Here is a 22,359-nt window from a genome sequence, read left to right on the forward strand (position 1 = left end):
CCATATTTGTCACAAAAAGAGGGCAAACTTTCGAGAAGGGAATATGGAAGTCTAGGCATTTACCGGGAGTATGACCTGTCATTGACTGTATATTACATATTTTATGTTTTTTTTTTATTATTATATTCATTGTTATATTTCACTTTTTTACAAGTAAAATAATACAGAGTGGCTTTTAACGGGTGGACTTTTACTTTTCCGAAACGAATCTAGTCCATTTTTGAACTCACTGAGACTACACATTGAGATCAGCTTTTGTGGCAGCTTATTCCAACCATCAACAACTTTATTACTCAAGAAATGGTTCCGTGGATTTAGATTGAATCTCGTTTTGTCCAGCTTGAGGCTGTGGCCTCGAAGACGAGCATCTTGTTTAAGCTTGAACATGGGATCCAAATTTGGGCGGCTGACTGTTAAGTATCTTGTACATTATACCTCTATCGAGTCACCCCTTTCTCGCCGTTTCTGCAGCGTTGTGAGACCGAGAGCTTCCAGTTTCTCCGCATATGGAAGCCGTTTTAGGCTTGGCGACAACTTTGTCGCTCATCTTTGGACTCTTTCCAACAAGTTGATATCCTTAACAAAATAGGAATTCCATACCTGAAACCCGCATTTGAGAGTAGGTCTGATTTGGTTTTGTATATTTTAAGTAATATATTCGGTGTTATCATTTTAACATTTCCTCAACTTTTCCATATGTTGACTTTTGTGAAATAAAAGAGCTGAAATCTTGATCATTCTTCTTTCTCTGTTAAAACCAATTTATGAATACATATTCACTTTCCAAATTATATACTGGCGTCATATTGCAAAAGAGTCAATCGACGATAAGCCGTATTGCATTTTGGCCGAATAAATTGATCAGACATTAAAAATATTTACGATGCTAATATTAACGAATGCAGAAATTGACTTAGACCAAGAAAGACATAATATAATCAAATCCATCAAATACTTGAAGATGGGCGTGTTGAAAGTCGAAATAATCGGCGGGAATGCATGACAATATGTATGAATGTAGAGAAAGCGAAATATGTATCCAAAGAAGAGTGATGTGGCGTTCTACTTCTCTGCCTATTTAACGGGGAAACGGTGTGAAAGTTTGTTAATTTGAAGAACGCGTGAAAAAATACGTTGTTTTTAAAATAACGTGTTAATTTAATTTCTAGAATCTCCTGAAAATTCTGTTTTTTTTTAGTTATGACTATTTTATCGTTTGTGCGATATGAAGAACTGTATTTTGAGTTGTTCCTGGACACGGAAAAATAAAAAAATCAATTTGAAAATAATCAAGTTTATTCCGCTAGTAAATTTTTAAACCCTATTTTGCGCAACTTACGTGAAATTTATATCGGCAAGTCTTGCTTTATTGGATCGATCATTAATCACTCGTTTCTTATGTTCTATTTTTTCCAGTTTGAATCCGATCAATTGTTCGGACCTCCGTTCAGATGGGTGATTATAGGAGGTTCAGAGGGACAAAATATATCAAACTCCCATACACTATCAGATGAAGGGGTTAGGAGTTCAAACTGCGGGTCAAATTCTAATGCAGAAAAGCGAGGGAGACATACAGATCGCTTGATGGAGGGCCTGAAAGAGATGTCGATATTTGTTGACAGTGACGTACTATTGGCCAGTTGGAACGACAAAGCATACCAACTTAATAAAGGTAAACATAAAGATTTATGTCCAAAAAATGTTCTGTAAAGACGCGGCGTTGATTCAAGGAGGTATAGGTGTTTGCAAGTTACAACTTTAAATTTAATTAAATGTGTATGCAAAAATTTGCCGGTTGATGCCGCCCTTCAATTATTAAATTTGTTTGTAGTGTCTGGAGTCGATTATTGCAATGGTATCTAGGCAGGTTTACTAATAAATACAATGACTCGCCTACAGTTTTTTTTCAAATGCCGCAGCGAGATTTATTTTAGGAATCTCTAAGTTCAGTCATATCACTCCACTTCTTTGGGACGTTTGGCTACATTTTCCACAGAGAGTGGAATACAAACTCTGTTGGCTTATGTATTGGTCACTGCATAATTCTGCTTCAGAATGCTTCAGATCTAAGGGAACTATGGAATTCAAATGAAATAAATGACACTCGTCTTACGCTTAAATCATCTACTTCTAAATTTAAATATCAGCGCACTTAATTCGGCAAATGCGGATTTGCGGTCGCAGGTCCTTTGGCGTGGAATGCTTTCCCATCAGAAGAGCAAAACTGTGAGAGTGATGTTATTTCGGGAAAAAAATCCGCTTATTCTCTAAATCATTTAAATAAATAAGCAGCATGTGATAACAAAGTAAATTGTATTACTCAAATTATGTATTTTTTATTTAAAATTAAATTTATTTTCATAGAATCACTTTAAAAAGCGCCTTTGACATATTATATTACGGAAATTGTTCAATAAAAGTTATCTATGATAACAATAATAAAATATGGAAAAAATGCCCGGTGAGAACAGAAATATTGAATGTGGTCATTTTCAAGCCTGGATGTTCTGTTCTGTAATAAATTCACAGATGTAATTGAGCTTTCTTTGGTGTTTTAAAATTTGTTGGAATGAATTTATTTTTCTCGTATGAAATGTTTTAAAAATTATATCACACTGAAAAAATGTCCCACGTTACTAGCAGTTACGCAACGCATTCTTTCGGTACAATTTTGGGGAAAGTTTTCCATAAAATCTTGCGCTATTTCCCAAATAGTCCGTGATTTTTTGCTTTCAATACCAAGAGTTGTTAGTTTGTTTCCATAGACCATGAGCCTTACGTGGTCTCATAGAAAATAACCCAATAACGTCAAATTACAGGATCATGGAGGCTAATTACAAAGCAAAAAGACCCTTTCTGGACTTGTCACGTATAAAATTCATAGTTTCACGAAGAGTCCCATGTGTTTGGCAAACTAAACACTGTTTTTTATAGGAAAATACAGCATACCACGTATACCGATAAAAATATGTGAATTGGAGTTAGAAAAATTAATTGTATTTTCAAAATCAATACGAATATTGTGGAAAAATGTTTTCATAGGTAACTTTAAAAAATAAATTATTATAAAAGATGTCCCAACAAAAACGCGACGTGTTTCGCTTTGATGATTGTGACGTCAAAATTCGTAACAATATTCTATTTAAATTTAAACGGTCACAAACAAAGTTAAAAAATAAACTGAATCGTGACGTATTAGGGGCACGGCCAATGCAATGAAACGGTTTTCGCGGAAATTTAAAATTATAAATGATAAAATATTTTTTATGCCACTAATAAGTATAATATACTTTTTTAAACAGACAGTATTCCTTATTAATTAAAAATTGTAAAAAAACAAGATTTTTCTCTGTTAAGGAACGTTTTTTTTTCAAAATACGATATTTGCTTGAAACTTTATTCTTCGGGAGAGGGATTTTTTTATTCTTGTCAAATTGCGTAATCAAATCATTGTTTTACACCTTACAAATGATTTGAAATTTTATTTTTACGTTTTTTTATAAAAAAAAAATTCTACATAAATACCTAACTGGGCACAACCTGTGTCGAGGCATTCATTTATATTATTCAAATTATGCTTATGATGTCAAAAAAATATATTAAAAATAATATATATTGGTAGGTAGGAAGAAATTGCCTTATATAAAGTGTCAAATAAATAAATACATAAACACGCATACTTATTTATTTTTATTTTATTTTATACGGGATTTTTACAGCTATTACGTAAAAAATAAGTAGAAATATGTCAACAATTTACATACATTATAATAAAAAATAAAACAAAATATAATAATATCATTAGTACACCACACACATAAGTACCGTGCAGATATTGAGCCGAGAAACAATCCACTGGAACTCAACCTGAAGTTTATCTAATTGTGGGTTTATAATTTTCTTTTATATTAGCATCTAATATAAATTATTGAAATCAGGGATTGATATACACGATAAAATATCGGTTTTACAAAACAAGTTATTTTATCGTGTAAACTTTGATACATTTTTTTAAGCCAGTTTTTAACGTGTTTAAGTGAGTTTTTTTCAGGTATCGATGCGTCTCAATACTGGAATATAATAAAAATAAAAATGCCATGTGGGGCAAATACCGCACGTTATTTGAATGCGAGGCGTTCCACTGTTAATTTTAGTATTGTTACAGAGCACAAATAATGTTTTTCTACGGACTAATTTAGTTTGACAAGATACATTAATACCAATATAAAGATATGCCTACAAAAATTATCGATAGTCAAATCTTCGATTTTTGACGATCGTCATTCATTGCTGACACATAGCCACCAAATAAATATATTATTCATTTGACATCAATATCGAGTGTGTAAGTGTCCTATCACTTTGTCGTATAAAAACATTAACATGACAGTTATATAAATGATTTTTCAGTCTATCGCCGGCGACCCGGATGTCCTTTTATTGTTGAAGAAATCGGTAATTGGACGATTGACGGAAGAATATCTCTTAATAAACTGGAGAAAGTAGTCGCCTTAAGAAGAAAAAACTTGATGGGAGTTGAACTAACGGCGGCATTCGTTATTACAGATAATAATACTTTATTTCACTTGACCGACTACAGGTAACTGATAATTTGGTGCTTTTTTCATACATAAGAGATTGTTTTATGGATAGCTACTACAAAAGTAACTTACAATATTCTTAAGAAGGGAAAATTGATGTCTCGGCGTTTACAAGGCTCACCACTCACCATTGAGTGTTATTATTTTTTTATTTCATTTTCGCAAACAACGATTTTAATCGAATTTAACTCCTCTGGTTTTATGGTGTGTTTTACTGTGAGTATGGCAAATTACATAGAGGGTTTATTTTATTAACATAAACGGCAAATCTGCCTTTTACAAACATTTATAATACTACGTATTTGGCTTAACATATATATATTTTTTTTAAAACATAAATTTCCTTATACCCAAGATTTACATAAAAAAAATTAAACCTAAAATTTTATAAGATTTATATTAAAAAATGAACATAAAAATTATACAGCATATTCAGTAGGAAGTTTAAATAATAAAACATTCTACAGTAGTACAACAAGAAAATCATTAGTACTGTTTCATACAGCTGGGCAAAGTGAACAAAAGACTGTATATATTACGAAATGCATGAATAAATAAATATAATTACCATTCACCATCTTTGAAAAAGTTCGAAAGGTTTGTTTTATAGGAACAATACCCTACACTAAATATATCAGATACGTGGGAATAACTATTGCCGAGTTCATGAAGTCTATTTAACACTAAATTACAAGTATACACTGTCCGTGAATTGTTACTACAAAACGGTGGCACCTGTCTAGTCATTCTTCCAGGCACCCTGAAGTTGATGAGAGATAATAGTTCGGGCAATCCCATATTAAGTTTACAATTTTGAATAAAATAAAAGGTCTATAATTGTTCTTCTGTCGTTAATTTTTAACAAATTTAATGTTTTTAGTAAAAAAATCGTTTACGATTAACATTCATGGCTGATTCTCAATTAAAAATTAATATACCGTAAGAATTTTTTTGGACTCTTTCAAGAGAATTTTGATGGCAGTTGTGGTAAGGTGTCCATATTGTAGAGTTACGTATACTCTAACAAGCTTCTCACTAATGAAGTATACATCAACTTCAAAGTGCCTATGTTTTTTAGTTCCTTAGTCACACGTAACATGAAGCCTAACATTTTTAGAGGTTTACTAGTAATATTATTTATGTGCCTAATAAAGGATATTTTTTTATCAAAAACGATATCCAGGTCGCGCATCTCAGAAGTTGAGCCTAATTGCATATTACCCATCAAATAATCAAATGAAATTGCGTTTTTTGTTCTAAAAAATCACATTATGTGGCATTTTTTTATATTTAATTGTAATTTATTGGTGGAGCACCACTGAAACATTTTGTATCGGATATTGTCATTGTTCGTTATTCCATCGAAATTTCCGAAATGTGTTCGAAGAAAATTGTGAATGCTCGTTTAGTTTTCGATATATGTTATAGTAAATGTGTCAATCTAGGAATTAAATGAGAGGGATAGAGACTTACGTTTTTTCCTTTGGCACTTGTTCCAGGATAACTCGTTGTTGATTTTATAAGCACTTCACGTTATTTAAATAAACCCGGGCACATTATCTTAGATCGGCTTTAAGTATGCGTTTATCCGCGTGTTGTTGTTACGATGTAACAAGAAGTACCGATGTTTCTTGACTTGCCGCCGGGGAAGGAAGTGACGCCAGAGACTGCAGAAATCAAAACAACGGCAAGGGTTTTCAAGAATAGGATGGTTTGACGCTTGAATCAAAATACACACGAATCCAAAACAGCGAAACTTCCTCGTGGCCAAAATTGCAACTACACGAACCGTAGCAAAAGCTGTAAAAAGAAAGTCATTATCAGGATGGTATTTAATTAATTTATTTTTTTAAATATTTATTTAAACGCCTTGTAGGCTTTTACGTGTTTTACATATATTTATATTTAAAGAACAGACATATTTAACACAAAAGTAGCAAAAAATTGAAAATGAAGTAATAAGAAAAAGAAAATAAAAATATATAAAACTAATCTTACATATAGTACATACATACATATATTCCAGTAGAGAGAACACATGGTATTTTTTTCCCATCGGTTATATTAAAAGAATCTTAAAATTAGAATAATGTAGAAAAATAATAAATAAGAATACAGATATAAGTTAATAAAAGGTATACAATATAAAACAACATAGCATTATTTAAGTATTTAAATTTGGAGATAATAAATTGATACACTGCCTTTTAAAATTCAAAAGTGTTGTATTAAGTATATCTATATCATTTGCGTAATCGTTTGCAAACACATGAATTCTCCTTATAGGCGAGTGTGCACTGTAGTTAGTTGTAGATACATTTATATAGAAGAGTTTATTAAATCGAGTAATCCGGCCAGGCACTCGCAAGTTAATTAGTTTTAACTGTTCGGAACAGTCGAATATTCAATTTAATATTTTAAATAAAAATAACAAATCATTTAATTTTCTTCTAGTTTCTAATGTGTGTAAGTATGTCAAATTAATATGTTCAACTGGAATACCTGATTTAAAATTAACGAAACGTAAAAATTTATGTTGAATTCTTTCGATATTATTTATATGCACTTTATAATATGGTGACCATGTAACCGAGTTGTATTAAGTTGGCGATAAAATGTAAATTAAACGAGAAATATCTACGGTATTATTATTATTTTGAAATATTAATTAACTCTTCCGACGCCCTTTATACAAGTCGCCCAAGGATTAATTTCATGATTATGCAATTAACAGCGCTTGTTTTAAAGGTATTAACTACTTCAATTTAATCTAGTCGCAATGAATGGATTGTTAGTATTTATTTTATTTATTTATTTATTTTATTTTATAAACATAAACGGCAAATCTGCCTTTTACAAACGTTTATAATATTAACATATTTGGCTTAATATATTTTTTTTAAACATGAATTTCCTTATACCCAAGATTTATAAAAAAAAATTAACCTTAAAATTATACAGCATATTCAGTAGAAAGTTAAAATAATAAAACATTATTTATTTATTTATTTATTATATACATACGGCCTAAGCCAATTACAACAGTTACATGAAGAAACATAAATGCAAGAAACTGAACAAAAAGAACATAAAACTATTTAGCAAAGACAAACAGGGGCAAAACAATAATAGTCTACAATATATTTAAAAAAACGAAAGACTAAAAACTTTGAGCTAAACCATGCCGATCCAACTTCATCCCACACTGTTTAGTCGCGAAGAGATCTACGAAAAGCCGGAAGATATATCCCAAAAAATTCCAAGTCATGTGATGAATTGACTAATCTACACATTCTGGACATTGGGGCATAAAAACCAAAGTTGCTCTTAGAAGATTTTATAAATAGCAGATTTTGACTTCTGGTGACACGGTTGGGAACAAGAAAAGAAATTGATTGCAACAGAGATGGGACATCACTTAAAACATTAAGTATTTTGAAAATGCATATAAGGTCCATCTCAGTTCTACGTCTCTCCAATGAAGACAGATTAAGAAATTGCTCTATTTCAAAATAAGAATAATTACCCCTTTGTAATCCGAGCAACCATACCACTTTTCTTAAAAAACGGTGTTGGATAGACTCGATATGGTCAATATGAGTCCTGTAGAATGGATACCAAATAGGAGGTAATAATAATAATAATAATATTATTGTTCATAATATTATTCATAATCTTTGACCTCCATAATAGAATGCAACTGGGCGTTTGCAGCATTTTATAGAATCGCACCCTCCAGCAAGATGTGACTCGCTGCGACCCTACTGACAGTTCGAACCCTGTATAGATCATATGACACGTAAATGATCTCAATATTAAAACTTATAATATTAGAAATCAAACACCGATTTAAATCTACTGAACACTTTATTTTATTTTTACAAATTTTAAAAATATAAAAACAAAAATTTCATGACAATTGTTTCGCCTTGTTAAGGCATTTTCAAACGAATGTAAAGATTAGATGGATTGAATGTCCCTATATATGTCTACAAAATAAACACCAAATCAATCAATACCATCTCAATATTCCCTTCTCAAATATGTTTTTCCTGTTTGTTGAAAAAAAATTATACCTACTAGAACAAAATTACTGATAAACTCAAGTGGCTATATTTACAAATGTTTTCTTTATTTTATATTTTTATCTTAGGCAGGCGCCGTGGCGCAGTTGATTAGATGACTAACTGTGAAACTGGCGTCGTGGGTTCGATTCCCGCCAGTTGCAAGAAAAAAATCCAAGAAAGATTTTTTTCTCGATTGGTCTGGGTGTTGTGGCGTATTTTTCATAATTTCCTTTCACATTCTTTCTTTCCCACCGGCTGACAAGCCTCTTAAATAAAAACTTAGCGGGTTATTCCTTTAAAAAATATATCATCAAAATCATTCCAGTCCGCACCAGATGGGTGACCATCTGGCTGACTATTTAAACATCAGACGGAGTAGTGAATTCAGCACAAAATACCCAGAGTTTAAATAATATTTTTTATGCTATTATTAATTTTTTTAGTTATCTCATGTCACGACTCAACGTGAATTTTATGTCTAGCAAGTCGGGACATAAATATTAAAACAATCATATTGGTACTTCATGTTCTTATACCGTTTAAAAATATTCGAAAAATCACACATTATTATTATTCCTTTTCCGCACCTAATGGTGCATAGGGCACTTCATTGGTAAACCAATCGTAGCATATATTGATATTTTTGAAAATCTGAAACCCTTTTTTAGAAATAAGGAAATCCCAAACAATTCGAAGGCCAAAGTCCAAAATGTATTTTTCATTACCTCCTTCCATATCCCGTCTATCCTGCTGACAAGCCTCAAAATAGAGGCTTAGCGGGTTATTCCTTTAAAAAAAGTTTATGGCGGTAGTCGGTTGTCGATTATAGGGAAATACCCCAAACTGCAAATATCAATAAAAACATGGGAAGTGGATTAAGAAAATTTTATTGTATTTTCTAAATCAATATGGATATTAAACTTCTTAGATTTTCACGGCCGTTCAGCAGCACAAAAAGTTTTTCTGGGTTATTATGCCATGTGTCATTAGGGTTGATGTATACATCAACCTTGATGATAGACGCTGTAATGCGATCCGAAACGTGGGTAAATAGTACGAATGACATACGTCATACTAACCCGGAAAAACTTATTGTACAACATAGATACTGTGGAGAAATGTTTTCATGTATATTTTTTATAATAAAATTGATAAAAAATATCTCTCCATAAAAACACGAGATGTTTGACCTTTGTTTGACCTAGAGAAATACCATATTCTACAAATACCGATGAAAATATTTGCAATGGATTTAGAATAAGTAATTTTATTTTCAAAATCAATATGGATATTGTAGAGAAATGTTTTCATATATATCTTTAAAGAGTAAATCGTGAAAAAACATGTCAATAAACAAACGCGACATGTTTGACATTGATAGTTGTGACGTCAACATTCGTGATGATGTTCTATAAAACTTTAAGCGGTTAGGAACAAAATCGAAAATTAGCATAAATTGTGACGTATTTGGGTCGTAGCCAATGCAATGACCGTTTTTTGCGGAAATTCAACATTCAAAATTTAAAAAAAAATTCGTGCTGCTAATAAGCAGCAAAAAAATATTGGACGGTATTTCATACACCCTTATTACTTTAAAAATGTTTTTAAAAGTTTTATTTCCCTATTATGACGTCACGATTTGTGATGATGTTTTACTTAAATTGAATCGGTAATTAGCAAAGTTTGAAATTTACGTGAATAATGCAATTAACCATTTTCGCCAGAATTCAAAATTATAAATTTTTAAAATATTTTTTTTTTGTTCGAAAGTATTTTATAGATTCTTATTAATTTCAAATTGTTTTAAAAAATTACTATATTTTCCTGTTCTGTTGCTTTTAGGAATCAACACATAGATGCAATCACCAAAGTAAACTATCCACTCACTAACCACTTGTTGGATTATATCAATGGAAGTAGGAAGTTTATATGGACCAACTCCTGGGGTTACGCGGAGCCAGGTGGGTGGAATGGCATGGTGGGATACCTGCAGAGAAAGGAAGCAGACATAGGAGGTAAATTTGTTCACTTACATATACGAAAATTGAGCTTAAGAGAATGTGGTGACAGAGAAATTTTAGTGGAACAACGACGCATGTGATTTTTTCATCTCTGCATGAAAGAGGTTAAAAAAAAATTCGACGCTTTATGTCATAACTCGATAAGTGCAAAAGTTTATCCTTTAATACTTGGGTAAGTTATTACCGACCAACCGAATTTTGGTTCCGGTTTCGGACAATAAAACGTGTTTCAGCCGCAGTTTCGATTACAGCTAAAATTTGGCCGAAACTTCGGCTCAACCGAAACTTGATATGTCAGATTATGTTCGGCTGTACTAAGGTGCATCTTATGACTTGTGATTCGGCCGCGTGACGTGTGACTTGTGACCTTTAGATTGTTTCAACTTCCACATTTCTATTCGTAAATAAATTAAATACATTTATAAATATTGGATTGGTGTCCATTCAAATTATTAGTTATTGTATTACCATTGATATGACTGTAATAACGTAACATAAATAAAACAATAAAAAATAACATTCTAAAGAAGATAACATAAAAAATAATATGGTATAAATATAAAAATATAAATTATATAAATTCAGTTACATGCATAATCAAATATACAAAACAACCAAATCAATAAAATTGATGGAAAATAATAAAACATAATTTATTTACTTATTTACTTAGAGCTTGTTTATTACACTGTATTTAAGATCACACTCATAGTCTTAATTCCATGGGACTAAAAGTCCTAGGTTGAGTTGGGACAAGCGATTTGTTGACACAAACACATGAGTATATCATCACAAATATTATATAGGATCCGAAACATAACAATATTTTTTAAAAACAAAATATATGGCACATAATTATGATAAACAGTAAACTCAAACATTCGGAAAAACATCAAGGAGTTTCCCACTCAAATCCCTCCCACTAAGGAAAATCCAGTCCTTAACTCCTCTCTTGAAATTAGTTTTTGTCCTTGAGAACTTAATACGCCCTTCCAAAATATTGAACACTCTCTGTGCGATAAAGAAGATATGTCTCTGAGCAAAAGTCGTACGGGTTTTAGGTAAGACATAATTTGTGCTCTGGGAAAACCTTGTATGAACATTTTGCCGAGATCTCTTCTTATTGTTTGACCAGAAGTGTGATTGAAATGATAATTGAGATATGGTTTATAGAGTAAGAAATTTAAGTAATAAATAATATGCCAAATAACAGTAAATACTTAATAAAATAATACAAAAATTAAAAAACATTCAAACATTAACGCGTTACATAAAATCAGTTGTGCAAAGTATCAAATAAAGTTTATATATATAATGAGGAGTTCTTAAAACCAGGTTTTAGTTTTAAAATATAATAAAAGAAAAAGATCATATGAAAAAATAAACATGAAAGACATCTCTAAAGTAACATCTATATTATGAAATGTTGGAATGTTATTTCTAACACGTCATAACAAGTAATAGAAAATCAATGAAACTCTTCATAAGCCTTTAGATTAGAACGAATTTATGTTTTCGGTAATATACAAGTTTGACTCAATAGTGACAGAACAATAATAAAGTTTAAATGGATATTCGATATTAAGACATTACCCAAGAAGGATATAAAAGCTTTTGAATATAGGAAATTCATAAAAATCACAGCGTAGTGATTCAGAACGCTAATATAAAAATAACGTTTTGCAAGATAGTACTTGACACAGTGAGAAAAATATGAATTTAATGAGTTTCATACAGATGTAAATTTTTGTGTTTGAAATAATAAAATAAGCTTGACTGTCTAACGTGATCATAATAATGCATAGATATCATTTTATGTATAGAGAATATCAGAACAATATAATATACAACATTCTTAAACGAGACAAGGGCAGGCGAGCCTCATAAACCAGGGGTTAAATTAAACAATAAATTACTAGACAAAACTAAACAAAAGACTTATACCTCCTTTAGAAAAGATGTTTTAGAAAAGGTGAATTTAAAAAAGGAAAATTAATTGGTTAAATGAATGTAATCCTTAAGGGATTATAAATCAATTAAAAATAATAAATCTGTATATAAAAAATTTAGATTCACTCAGTTTGCCCATAGTAAAACCTGTTTTTGATGTCTCGTTCGTTCTCATCAGTATTTTCCCTCTCTTTATCCACACAAATTTGTAGTTATTTTCCGTTGCTTTTATTTTTTGCTTCAAATAGTAAAAGTTTTCCGAGTTTTGTAACTTGTTCGGAGGTGAAGATTGGTTTTCCCTTGACGGTTGATCTTAAGTACTTAGACATCCCGTATGGTATATTTTATTTCCTGCACTCCGATATACGAGTATATGATTTTGAATTTTTTCGAAAATGATCTCTTGTAGTTTTGTCTTTCATAATGACTATGGAAACGCGCTTTCCTTATTCGTTCCATTTCTGCATACATGGTTAACTTCCTTTACATCAAAATTAATAGTTTGCGCCATAGTTAAAGATTTTTCAATTGGCGTGGGTAGATTTTGATGGCCTGTGGCGGCCATTTTGTTCTGATGACATCTGTCAAAAAAATTTTTTTATTATCGAATTATTTATGCCAAATCACCATGGCAAGTAACCCAATTAAACAGCACGTTCAAATGATAAAGTTTTATTATCAAAATGAGTGTTCGTTAGTGCAAACTTTGCGCGCATTGCGCCCATTTTACGGTAGACGTGGAGGCCCCTCACAGTCAATTCTTTAACGTTTGGTGGCCAAATTTGAGACGACCGGTTCGATAATTAATTAGTCAACACCCGTACGTTCAAGGGCCGCAAGATCGGCAGAGAACATCGCCGCTGTCCGTGAAAGTATACAGCAGAACCCGAGGCAGTCGATCCCTCGCCGTGCACAAGAACTCAGCCTTTTGCAGACTTCAACTATTGCGTCGGGACTTAGGCCTACACCCGTACAAAATCCAACTGACCCAGGAGCTCAGCTCAAAGTTCATGACTATAGACAACGCCGTTTGTTCGCTGACTGGGCTTCGAATCGTTTAGAAGTCGACCCCAATTTTTGGCAAAAAAACATTTTTAGCGATGGGGCTCATTTTTGGATGAATGGCTGTGTTTACAAGCAAAATATCCATATATTGGACAACACCAACCCACGCGAGGTTCACCAGGTGGTAATGTATCCTCAAAAAGTTACCGTTTGGTGTGGATTGTGGGCCGGTGGCATCATTGGTCCGTACTTTTTCAAAAATGACGTTGGTGAGGCAGTCACCGTCAACGGCGAGCTCTACAGAACGATGACAACCATTTTTTTATGGCCCAAATTGAACTATATAAATCCAGACGACGTGTGGTTCCAGCAGGACGGTGCTATGTGCCACACAGCAGACGCCACGATTGACATTCTTCTTGAACGATTTGAGGGTAAGGTTATCTCTCGCAGGGGTGATCTGAATTGGCCACCAAGATCATGCGATTTGACCCCGCTAGACTTTTTCTTGTTGAGTTTCTTGAAGTCACAGGTCTATGCAAATAAACCACAACCGACCGATGCCCTAAAGGTGAACATAACACAGGCCATCGCTTAAATTCAGCCGGATCTTCGCGGAAAAGTCATTGAAAATTGGACTTCTCGGATCCGTGCCACCGCAAGAAGTCAAGGCGAGCATTTAAACAATGTCATATTTCACAATTAATGGAACATATGGGCTTTTCAAATAAAAAAAGATTTTTGTTTACCTCACACACAACTTGTTTTATTTCATTTCAACATCTACCCGCCCTTATTGAAAATCCCTTTAGTTACGTAATCCTCTGGTGATAATTTTCCATTTCTGGAACATCACTTATTACTGCAATTTTTTTTTTTTCATAATCCATTTGATCGATTTATGATCCCAGGTATTTTTATCTAGCAGTAAGGTTCTTATTTTTAATTTTAGTACGCTCAATTTTTCTTTTCCAAATTTGAAAGATTTTTTAATACTGTGTCATATTTTTTTGTTAAAAGGTAAAATTTTGGAGTTTTGTTTTATCAGTTAGTGAATAATTTTTTTTTAAATGTTTATTGATAATTTAATAAAAAATAGGTCATTGCATAAAAAAACTTTTTGTTTTTTATAAGCACAGGAATTTTTACAGCTCTCGCAGGGCCAATTTTAAATTGTTTTAGATGTCATTTTCTTATATTTATTTAATGTCAACCCACCGCAACAGTGGTAAATGACTTCGTTGCCATTAGCACAAGTAAATCTTCTTTTTGTACCGGGTAGGTGCATTTACTACATGTATCTGCCGTGACTATGTATCGAAGTGTGTTTTGTCTATGTTATGTCCGACCTATCAAGTAACAGAGTTAGTCTATGGTCGTATTTAAAGTACTTAACACAGAATCTGTCAAATTTATCAGTTTGAATTTTTTTCTATTGCATTTTTGAAAATGTGGGTGATTATGGAGTTGATTTGTTTGTAATAGAATTATAATTATCAGCACAGAATTATCCAGCACACTGACCATAGAATTAAACACTGGCAGGTAGAATTAAAATAAATACTTTTATTTACCTTAAAACTTGTTGGTTGTGGGTAGTCTGAAATTTACAGTGGCATTATTGTTTAATTACTTGTTACGGTGATGCTATTATTTACTATTTGTGTTATGTTTTAACCTTTCCCTTATTGTCCTAAAAACACCCGCGCGTTACGATGCTGTGTAGTCACTACACATTTAAAAAATAAGAGATTTAAAATGGGAAAAATGTAATATTTATAGGGAATGGCTTTAATTAAACACAGTTTAATTCAAAGATGATAATATTTCAAATCTAACTGCTGAAAACATGAAAAAAACATTGGGTATCGCTAACGTCTCGAGCGAAACGGGCACCCGCGCCAACTTCCCGAGAGCTACTAAGTACTGAGTAGCTAGTACTGGACGCGTAATGGACGTGATACGCCAGGGGTGCTATTCTAAACCACTCTCGTGGCAAAAGAAAACAGTTTTTCTCGTGTATTTTGTATGTAAACACACGAGATAATACGGCCACGAGAGCGTTTGGAATACCAGCCCAGGTGTTATTGGTATACTGTGAGTATACTTTTGATGATATTTGTAATTTATCCCCGACTCCCGATAAAATGCTTTTTTTGTGCCCAACGAGTACTTATTATTTGATAACAAATTATTTCAGTCGATACGTAAATGTGTAATGGAGGATTACTGAAAATCTAAACCCTAAAATTTATTATATTTATAAAGATATTATAGTTATTAGACGCAATGTGTACTAGCTACACATCACCGGGGAGGGAAGATTGACCACATTCGTGCAGCCAGCCATTTTTTTGGTAGAATTTTGTTTTAAAATAGTTATATTTCGAAAAACATTTGACTTTAAAAAATTTAATAGTTTGAAAACGGAACCGGAAGTAAGGAATTAAAAAATATAACACTATGAAAGATCTTAGAATTCACGAGAAGAGTCACGAGCGAAAGATGCATTTCTAGAACAGCCGAACGTAATCCGACACATCCCGACCGCTCGTTTCGGCTGAACCGAAGTTCCGGCTTTTTAGCCGAAAAGCGTTTTATTGGCTAAAACTGGGCGAAACCGAAAACAATATTTTGAGTTTGTCCAAATTTTTGTCAGCAAGAACTGGATTTAACTCCCTGGTGAGCTGTTAATATAAACATAGTACAACAAAGATGAAGAACATTTCAGAGAAGTTAACGTCTAGTGAATTAATTCAATGAGATGAATCTCACCCGCATAAATAAAGGTTTCAGCTCTTTAAATTCACAAACATCAACAGATAAAAGAATTGAAGGAATATAAATGTTCAAATTTGGGCAGAATGGTGAATGTTGCACAGTGTGTAAAGTGGCCAATGAAACCAACCCATGACAGGTCATAAGCAACGTAGATGCCTAGATTTCAATAAAACTTTTTTTTTAAATGTTCTCAATCTTTGTTGTAATATGTAATAGAAACCGAAAACGGTATTCGGTCAGTTACTAATCTTTATATATAATTCCTATGTACGTGTGATGTCACTGAACTCCTTCTAAACGGCTTAACCGATTTACGTGCGGTTTTCAGAGAAACATAGATCTTTGCGCTGAGCGTGTTTATAGATATTTAAATCTTCAATCTATTATATAAAAGAGATGTAAGGAGCATAAATGAGCATAATTCATCGATCTACCAGGATTGCATTCGAGGAGAATGCATTTACAAAAAAATGGAAAGATGTTGGTTTTTTGTGTATAAAAAAGTTTGATTTTGAATGTTTACAAACAGCATTTGATTTTTGTGGATCTCAATCAGATTCTTTTTAAATATCCTAAATAATTTTTTCCGATATCATAATTTTTGTCATTAAGTCTATCGTAAAATAAATTTGTTTTTTATACTATTTTCTTTATATTTTTATCCGCAGTTAGTTCTGCGTAAGGCTTCGTTTTGGCACATCAATATCAAGATTTATTTTTTAAAAAATAATTCAATAATCATCATCATACCCATGTCTGCACCTAATAGTGCAAAGGGCACTGCATCCGTGCATTTAATGTAGCGTAACTAGATGGTTTGTCATATGAATGTAAGGTGATCAGCCTTACGCTTCAAGTCCAAGACAATCAATTATTGCAGTGCAAGTGTATATTTTATTGTTCCTGGATTGACACCTTAATTGTAAAAATAATCCAAACACGCTGCAAACGCGGTGCCTTATGCGTATTCAGGTGCAGATTGGAACTGACGAAGTTATAAACTTGTTAGGCAGTTAATCAAACTACATAGTGAGTACTATGCAACTCATAGCTTGAATTCCCGTCGAGGATAATCTTAGGAAGCTGGCTAAGTACATGTGTTTTTCCAAAGCGCATGCTTGTAGCTTAGTCAAACCTCCATGGGATAACCTTTTTGGAGTGCTGAGAGCCATCTCCCGTACCAGGAGTATTTCAGATAAGAAAGCGGTCTGATAGCTGAGGAGATGAACTCCCGGTTGAAAGCAAACATCTTGTACCATGACTGATCCAAATAAGAAAGCAGTATGGTAGCTGAGATAAATAACTTTGTCTTCTAAGGCGGGTGCACGACCTTTTTTATGTGCACTTTAGTGAATATTGTAGAAGGGATGATTTTCTTCTGACCTCCGCGGGGTATGAAGCGCTCAGGGGTAGCCGGTCAGCTGCGATGTTAGAAAACTACTTTTTACGGGCGCACGTTACAATACGTAATTTTTAAAAAAATTGTTCAAAACTGTGTCTCTAAAAAAGTTTTTGTTTTCACTACGCATTTCACTAGGTTTTTAAATATATTATTTACTATGTCTTTTACTACATTTTTTACTATGCTTAGTTGCTGTGTATTTTACTGTGTTTATCATTGTATTTTCGCTATGTCGACTACTTTTATTTATTTTTCTACGTATTGATTACTGTTTTTACATTTTTTTTCACTGTAAACGGGGTTAATAACCCTAGTTAGACAGTCAAATCAATTTTGTATAAATCTTGACAATTGTGACGTCAAGATTCGTGACAGATGTTATATTTCAATTTAATCGGTCACATGCAAAGTTCAAATTTTAACCTTATCATTTATCATATCGTATTAGGGGCGTGGCCAATGCAACGAATCGTTTTCGTAGGGATTTAAAAATATGTTTAATTGTTCAAAAAATATTTCTTATCCGAAAGTATTTCATAGACCCTTAATTATCAAAAATTATGAACCAGTTTAGGTCAATAATAATAATAAATAATAACAAACTGGCTAATTTATATAGCGCCATTTTTGTGAAAAATCACCTCAAGGGCGCTCTACAATTGTATACGTAAACTTACATTCTAACTAAGCTAGTGACATAGTATATTTCCTGATTTAAGATTAAGGATACGATACGAAAGGAATATGGACGTCTAGGCATTTACAGGGCTTATGACATGTCATTGGCTGGTTTAAGTGGCCACTTTACACACTGTGTAACATTTAAGATTCTGCCCATGATTGAACATCCACATTTCCTCAACTCTTCCATCTGTTGACTTTTGTGAAGTTAAAGAGCTGAAACCTTTATCACGTGGGTGAGATTCATCCGGCTGAACCTCACCTCCGAGCTTTTTTTTATTAATAAATAAAATAAATATTGCTATATTTTTACATTCCCTTCTCTAAAATGTTCTTCTCTGTTGTTTATATTTATAATATAACCAGCTCCCTCGTGAGTTAAATACAGTCTTTGCTTACACAAATTCAAACGAACTCGAAACATTGTTGATGTTCCTTTATTTATACAATAATATTATATCTAATAAATTGTTATTATTACAATATTAAAAAAAAAATGTTCAAACATAGGAAAGAATGGTGAATGTTATACAGTGTATAAAGTGGCCACTTGAATCAGTCAATGATAGATCATAAGCCCTGTAAATGCCTAGACTTCCATATTTCCTTCCCTAAAATTTTCTTCATCCCAATTGTAATTTGTCAATGTTATTATTACTTTTGATTTTTAATTATTCATCGTCATCATCATTTCCCATTCCGCACCTAATGGTGCATTGAGCACTGCATTGGTACACCAATCGCAGCGAATCTTGATTATTTTTGTTACATTAAGGTAACATGATCAGTCTTACGCTTCGGACACCAGTCGAGGGACTACTAAATAGTCTAGTGTGAAAACACCCTTCTAAATATAGTATATTTCATATCAACCGTGTCAGGAATTGAACCTGAGACTTCTTGCATGATAGGCAAACGTGGAGACTTGCAAACCGCGAAGCCGACAAACTAATACTAATTTAACTATTACTAATGTTCAAACAACTGAGTCTTACTATTTATTACAAACAATTGGCCTTAATTATTACAAACAACCGGGCCCAATTATTACAAACAAACGGTTCTAACTGTAACTAACATCTGGCCCTAACTATAACCAATAACTGGTAACAATTCCAAATAACCAAGCTAAACCATTACAAACAAACGGTCCTAACTATAGCAAATAACTGGCCCTAACTATTACAAATAACCGGTAACAGTTACAAATAACCAAGATAACTATTACAAACAAACGGTCCTAACTATTATAAACAAACAATCTTTACTATTACAAATAACTGGTAGCAATAACAAATAACCGAGCTTAACTATTATAAACAAACGGCCCTAACTATTACAAAAAAAAACGAAAAAAACGACCGGAAGCTATTACAAACAACCGGCCCTAACTATACAATAGAGCTTAAGATAAATATTTAGATTGTGATTCTTAACGAGATCGGTTCAATATATATTAGTCTTTTATATTAAACAATAAATGTTTTTTTACGTGGCTTCATCAATAAGGAAACTTTTTCTTATATTCTACGGCTAAAAGAACAATATTATGCCGCACGAAACCTAAACCACCCGTGATCTAAACTTGTTTTGCTCAGAAATATGGGAGTGTTATTTGATTCAAATCAAAGAAAAAAAATATATTTCTGAGCGTAATTCGCATATTACGGAATAAAAATCTCTTTATCAGCAGATGTTCATAATCCTTGATTGATTTTCTCAATGTATATTATAACTGTTTACCTCGAAAAATTTTTGATCGTCTTTACTGAGAAATCTTTGATCTTTGATCACATTATGATATTTTAGATACACGACAGTATTATTGTATGTTTTTATTACGTAATGATGTGATACAAATTTTTAATAATAAATAATTCTCGTATTTTTATTTTTCATTCTTACATGATCAGAAAAACAGGTTTATAGCCCACAAGTACTAAAGACACAAAACATTTTACAATAGAGCTGACAACAAACACAAAATAATGGCAATAAAAGATTTTAAGTAAAAATGAAAATCAATGGTACATAAAGTTTTTTTTAAAAAAAGGTTTTATTATTTATAGTCTTCTTCATATACTATACTACAGCTTACCCACCACATGCCGCACACCGCATCTGAGGACATAAGTCTCCTTGGTGGTGCCCACATACACGGAAAAATTTCTTTTTGCCGAACGAGAAAAGCTGCCCGAATGAACTCTCTGCTAGCTGGTAGCTTAAGCATCTTTGTGTTGAAAGAAGGTAATCCAGAATCACATAATATGCACTTCATTAAATTGAAAAAAAGAGGGAACAGAATTCTTTGATTTCTTGAAATTTTTTTTTGAAGCCACCAGATCTGTATATCTGACAAGACCACGGACAACGGGGCCACGGATAGTAGCAAGAATCTCCATTCGGTAATCATAGAGAGGGGGAAAGGGACAAGACCTCAGAATGTGTCAGAAGATTGATTAGGATATCCGCAGCAGCACGAAGGGGAATCGACAATATTGAAAACAAATAATTGTTCATTAAATTTAACCTTATAAAAACTGCTTAGTCCAGTGATCACTGATAACCCAAGAATGTTTTAAATGCTGACGGATTAAAGGAAAAAAAATAGGTAACCCTTCTGAGGGTAAAGATTATTATCGCGATTGCCAAATATCAAGAAAAGCATTTAAAAACATTTTTTTATGTCCTTTATTTGCTAGAGTTTTTCTTCGGAGTTAATTGCATAAATAAATAGGAGAGGTTATGTTTTTGTGCATAAAAATATTACCTCTTCTAGACTCTAGAACTCTAGACCATACGATTTGTTTTTTTTTTCTTTAGCGACTATTCTGGAAAGGATTTTTTTTTCGTTGAGCTAAAGTATTTATTGACGTATATTGTTTTTTTTCCTACAAGGTTCTTGGCTGAGTGGTGTTTCACTTATCTGAATTCAATTTAGCTTTTTGACTAAAAGATTTTACTGAGGCCAAGAAGTTTTCTTTGTCCAACTCTTTTAAAAAGTTTTCACCTATTTAACTTCACAAACATCAACAGATGGAAGAATCGAAACAGTAAAGATTTTCAAATATAGGCAGAATGGTGAATGTTGCGTAGTGTGTATTGTGTCCACTAAAATCAGCCGATGACAGGTCATAAGTCCTTAGATGCCTATACTTCAACATTCCTTTCTATTAAATGTTCTTCATCTCTTTTGTAATATGTTAATATAAACAGCTAATAGCAACAGCATTTGATAAACATTTTTCCGTCTATCCCTCTTGAAGCCAACTGCAGAAGAATTTTTTCCCACACCATTTTTTACATCTTTTCGTATTTCCTTCACTTGAAAGTTCTTCATCTATGTCGTATTTATTTATTTAAATGCTTTAAACGCATATACAGTTTACATACATATGCATAAGGGTAAAAATTATATTGCCTTAAGGCAATTTTTTCCTATCTACCCAAACCATTCAATTTGTGAAAATCATTTGTCAATGTACATATTGTAGGCATATTATAATATTTTCATTACAAAAGAAAAAAATATAAACTTGTCTGTTTGTCGGCCTCGTGATGTAATGATCAGCGCGTTTGCCTACCATCCGAGAGGTCTCGAGCTCGGCATGGTTAATATGAAATATTTATTTAGAAGAGTGTTTTCACACCACAATATTTCATAGTTCCTGGACTGGTACCTGAAGCGTAAGACTGATCATCTTACATTCATGTAACAAAACTGATTAAGATACGCTGCGATTGGTGTACCAATGCAGTGCCCTATGCACCATTAGGTGGGGAAAGGGAATGATGATGATGATATTTTTAAGAAATAAAAATTGACTAAATATCTACACTATACTAGAAAG

The 22,359-nt window shown here is 32.6% G+C and overlaps 1 protein-coding gene across 1 annotated transcript in view; it reads left to right on the plus strand.

Moving 5' to 3' along the window:
- The first annotated feature begins 2,454 nt into the window (after window positions 1-2,454).
- The window catches only part of LOC148276886 (ionotropic receptor 84a-like), a 51,139-nt gene continuing 31,234 nt past the window's right edge, over window positions 2,455-22,359 (plus strand). Inside the window, exons 1-3 of the mRNA XM_088233619.1 lie at window positions 2,455-2,461; window positions 4,411-4,600; window positions 10,511-10,683. Coding sequence (XP_088089745.1) covers window positions 2,455-2,461; window positions 4,411-4,600; window positions 10,511-10,683 — 370 coding nt within the window. The remainder of the gene's footprint in view (window positions 2,462-4,410; window positions 4,601-10,510; window positions 10,684-22,359) is intronic.

Source organism: Micrasema longulum, unplaced genomic scaffold (genome assembly GCF_059751315.1).
Source record: "Micrasema longulum isolate JH-2025_06_02 unplaced genomic scaffold, ASM5975131v1 h1tg001133l, whole genome shotgun sequence".
Lineage (NCBI taxonomy): Eukaryota > Metazoa > Arthropoda > Insecta > Trichoptera > Brachycentridae > Micrasema > Micrasema longulum.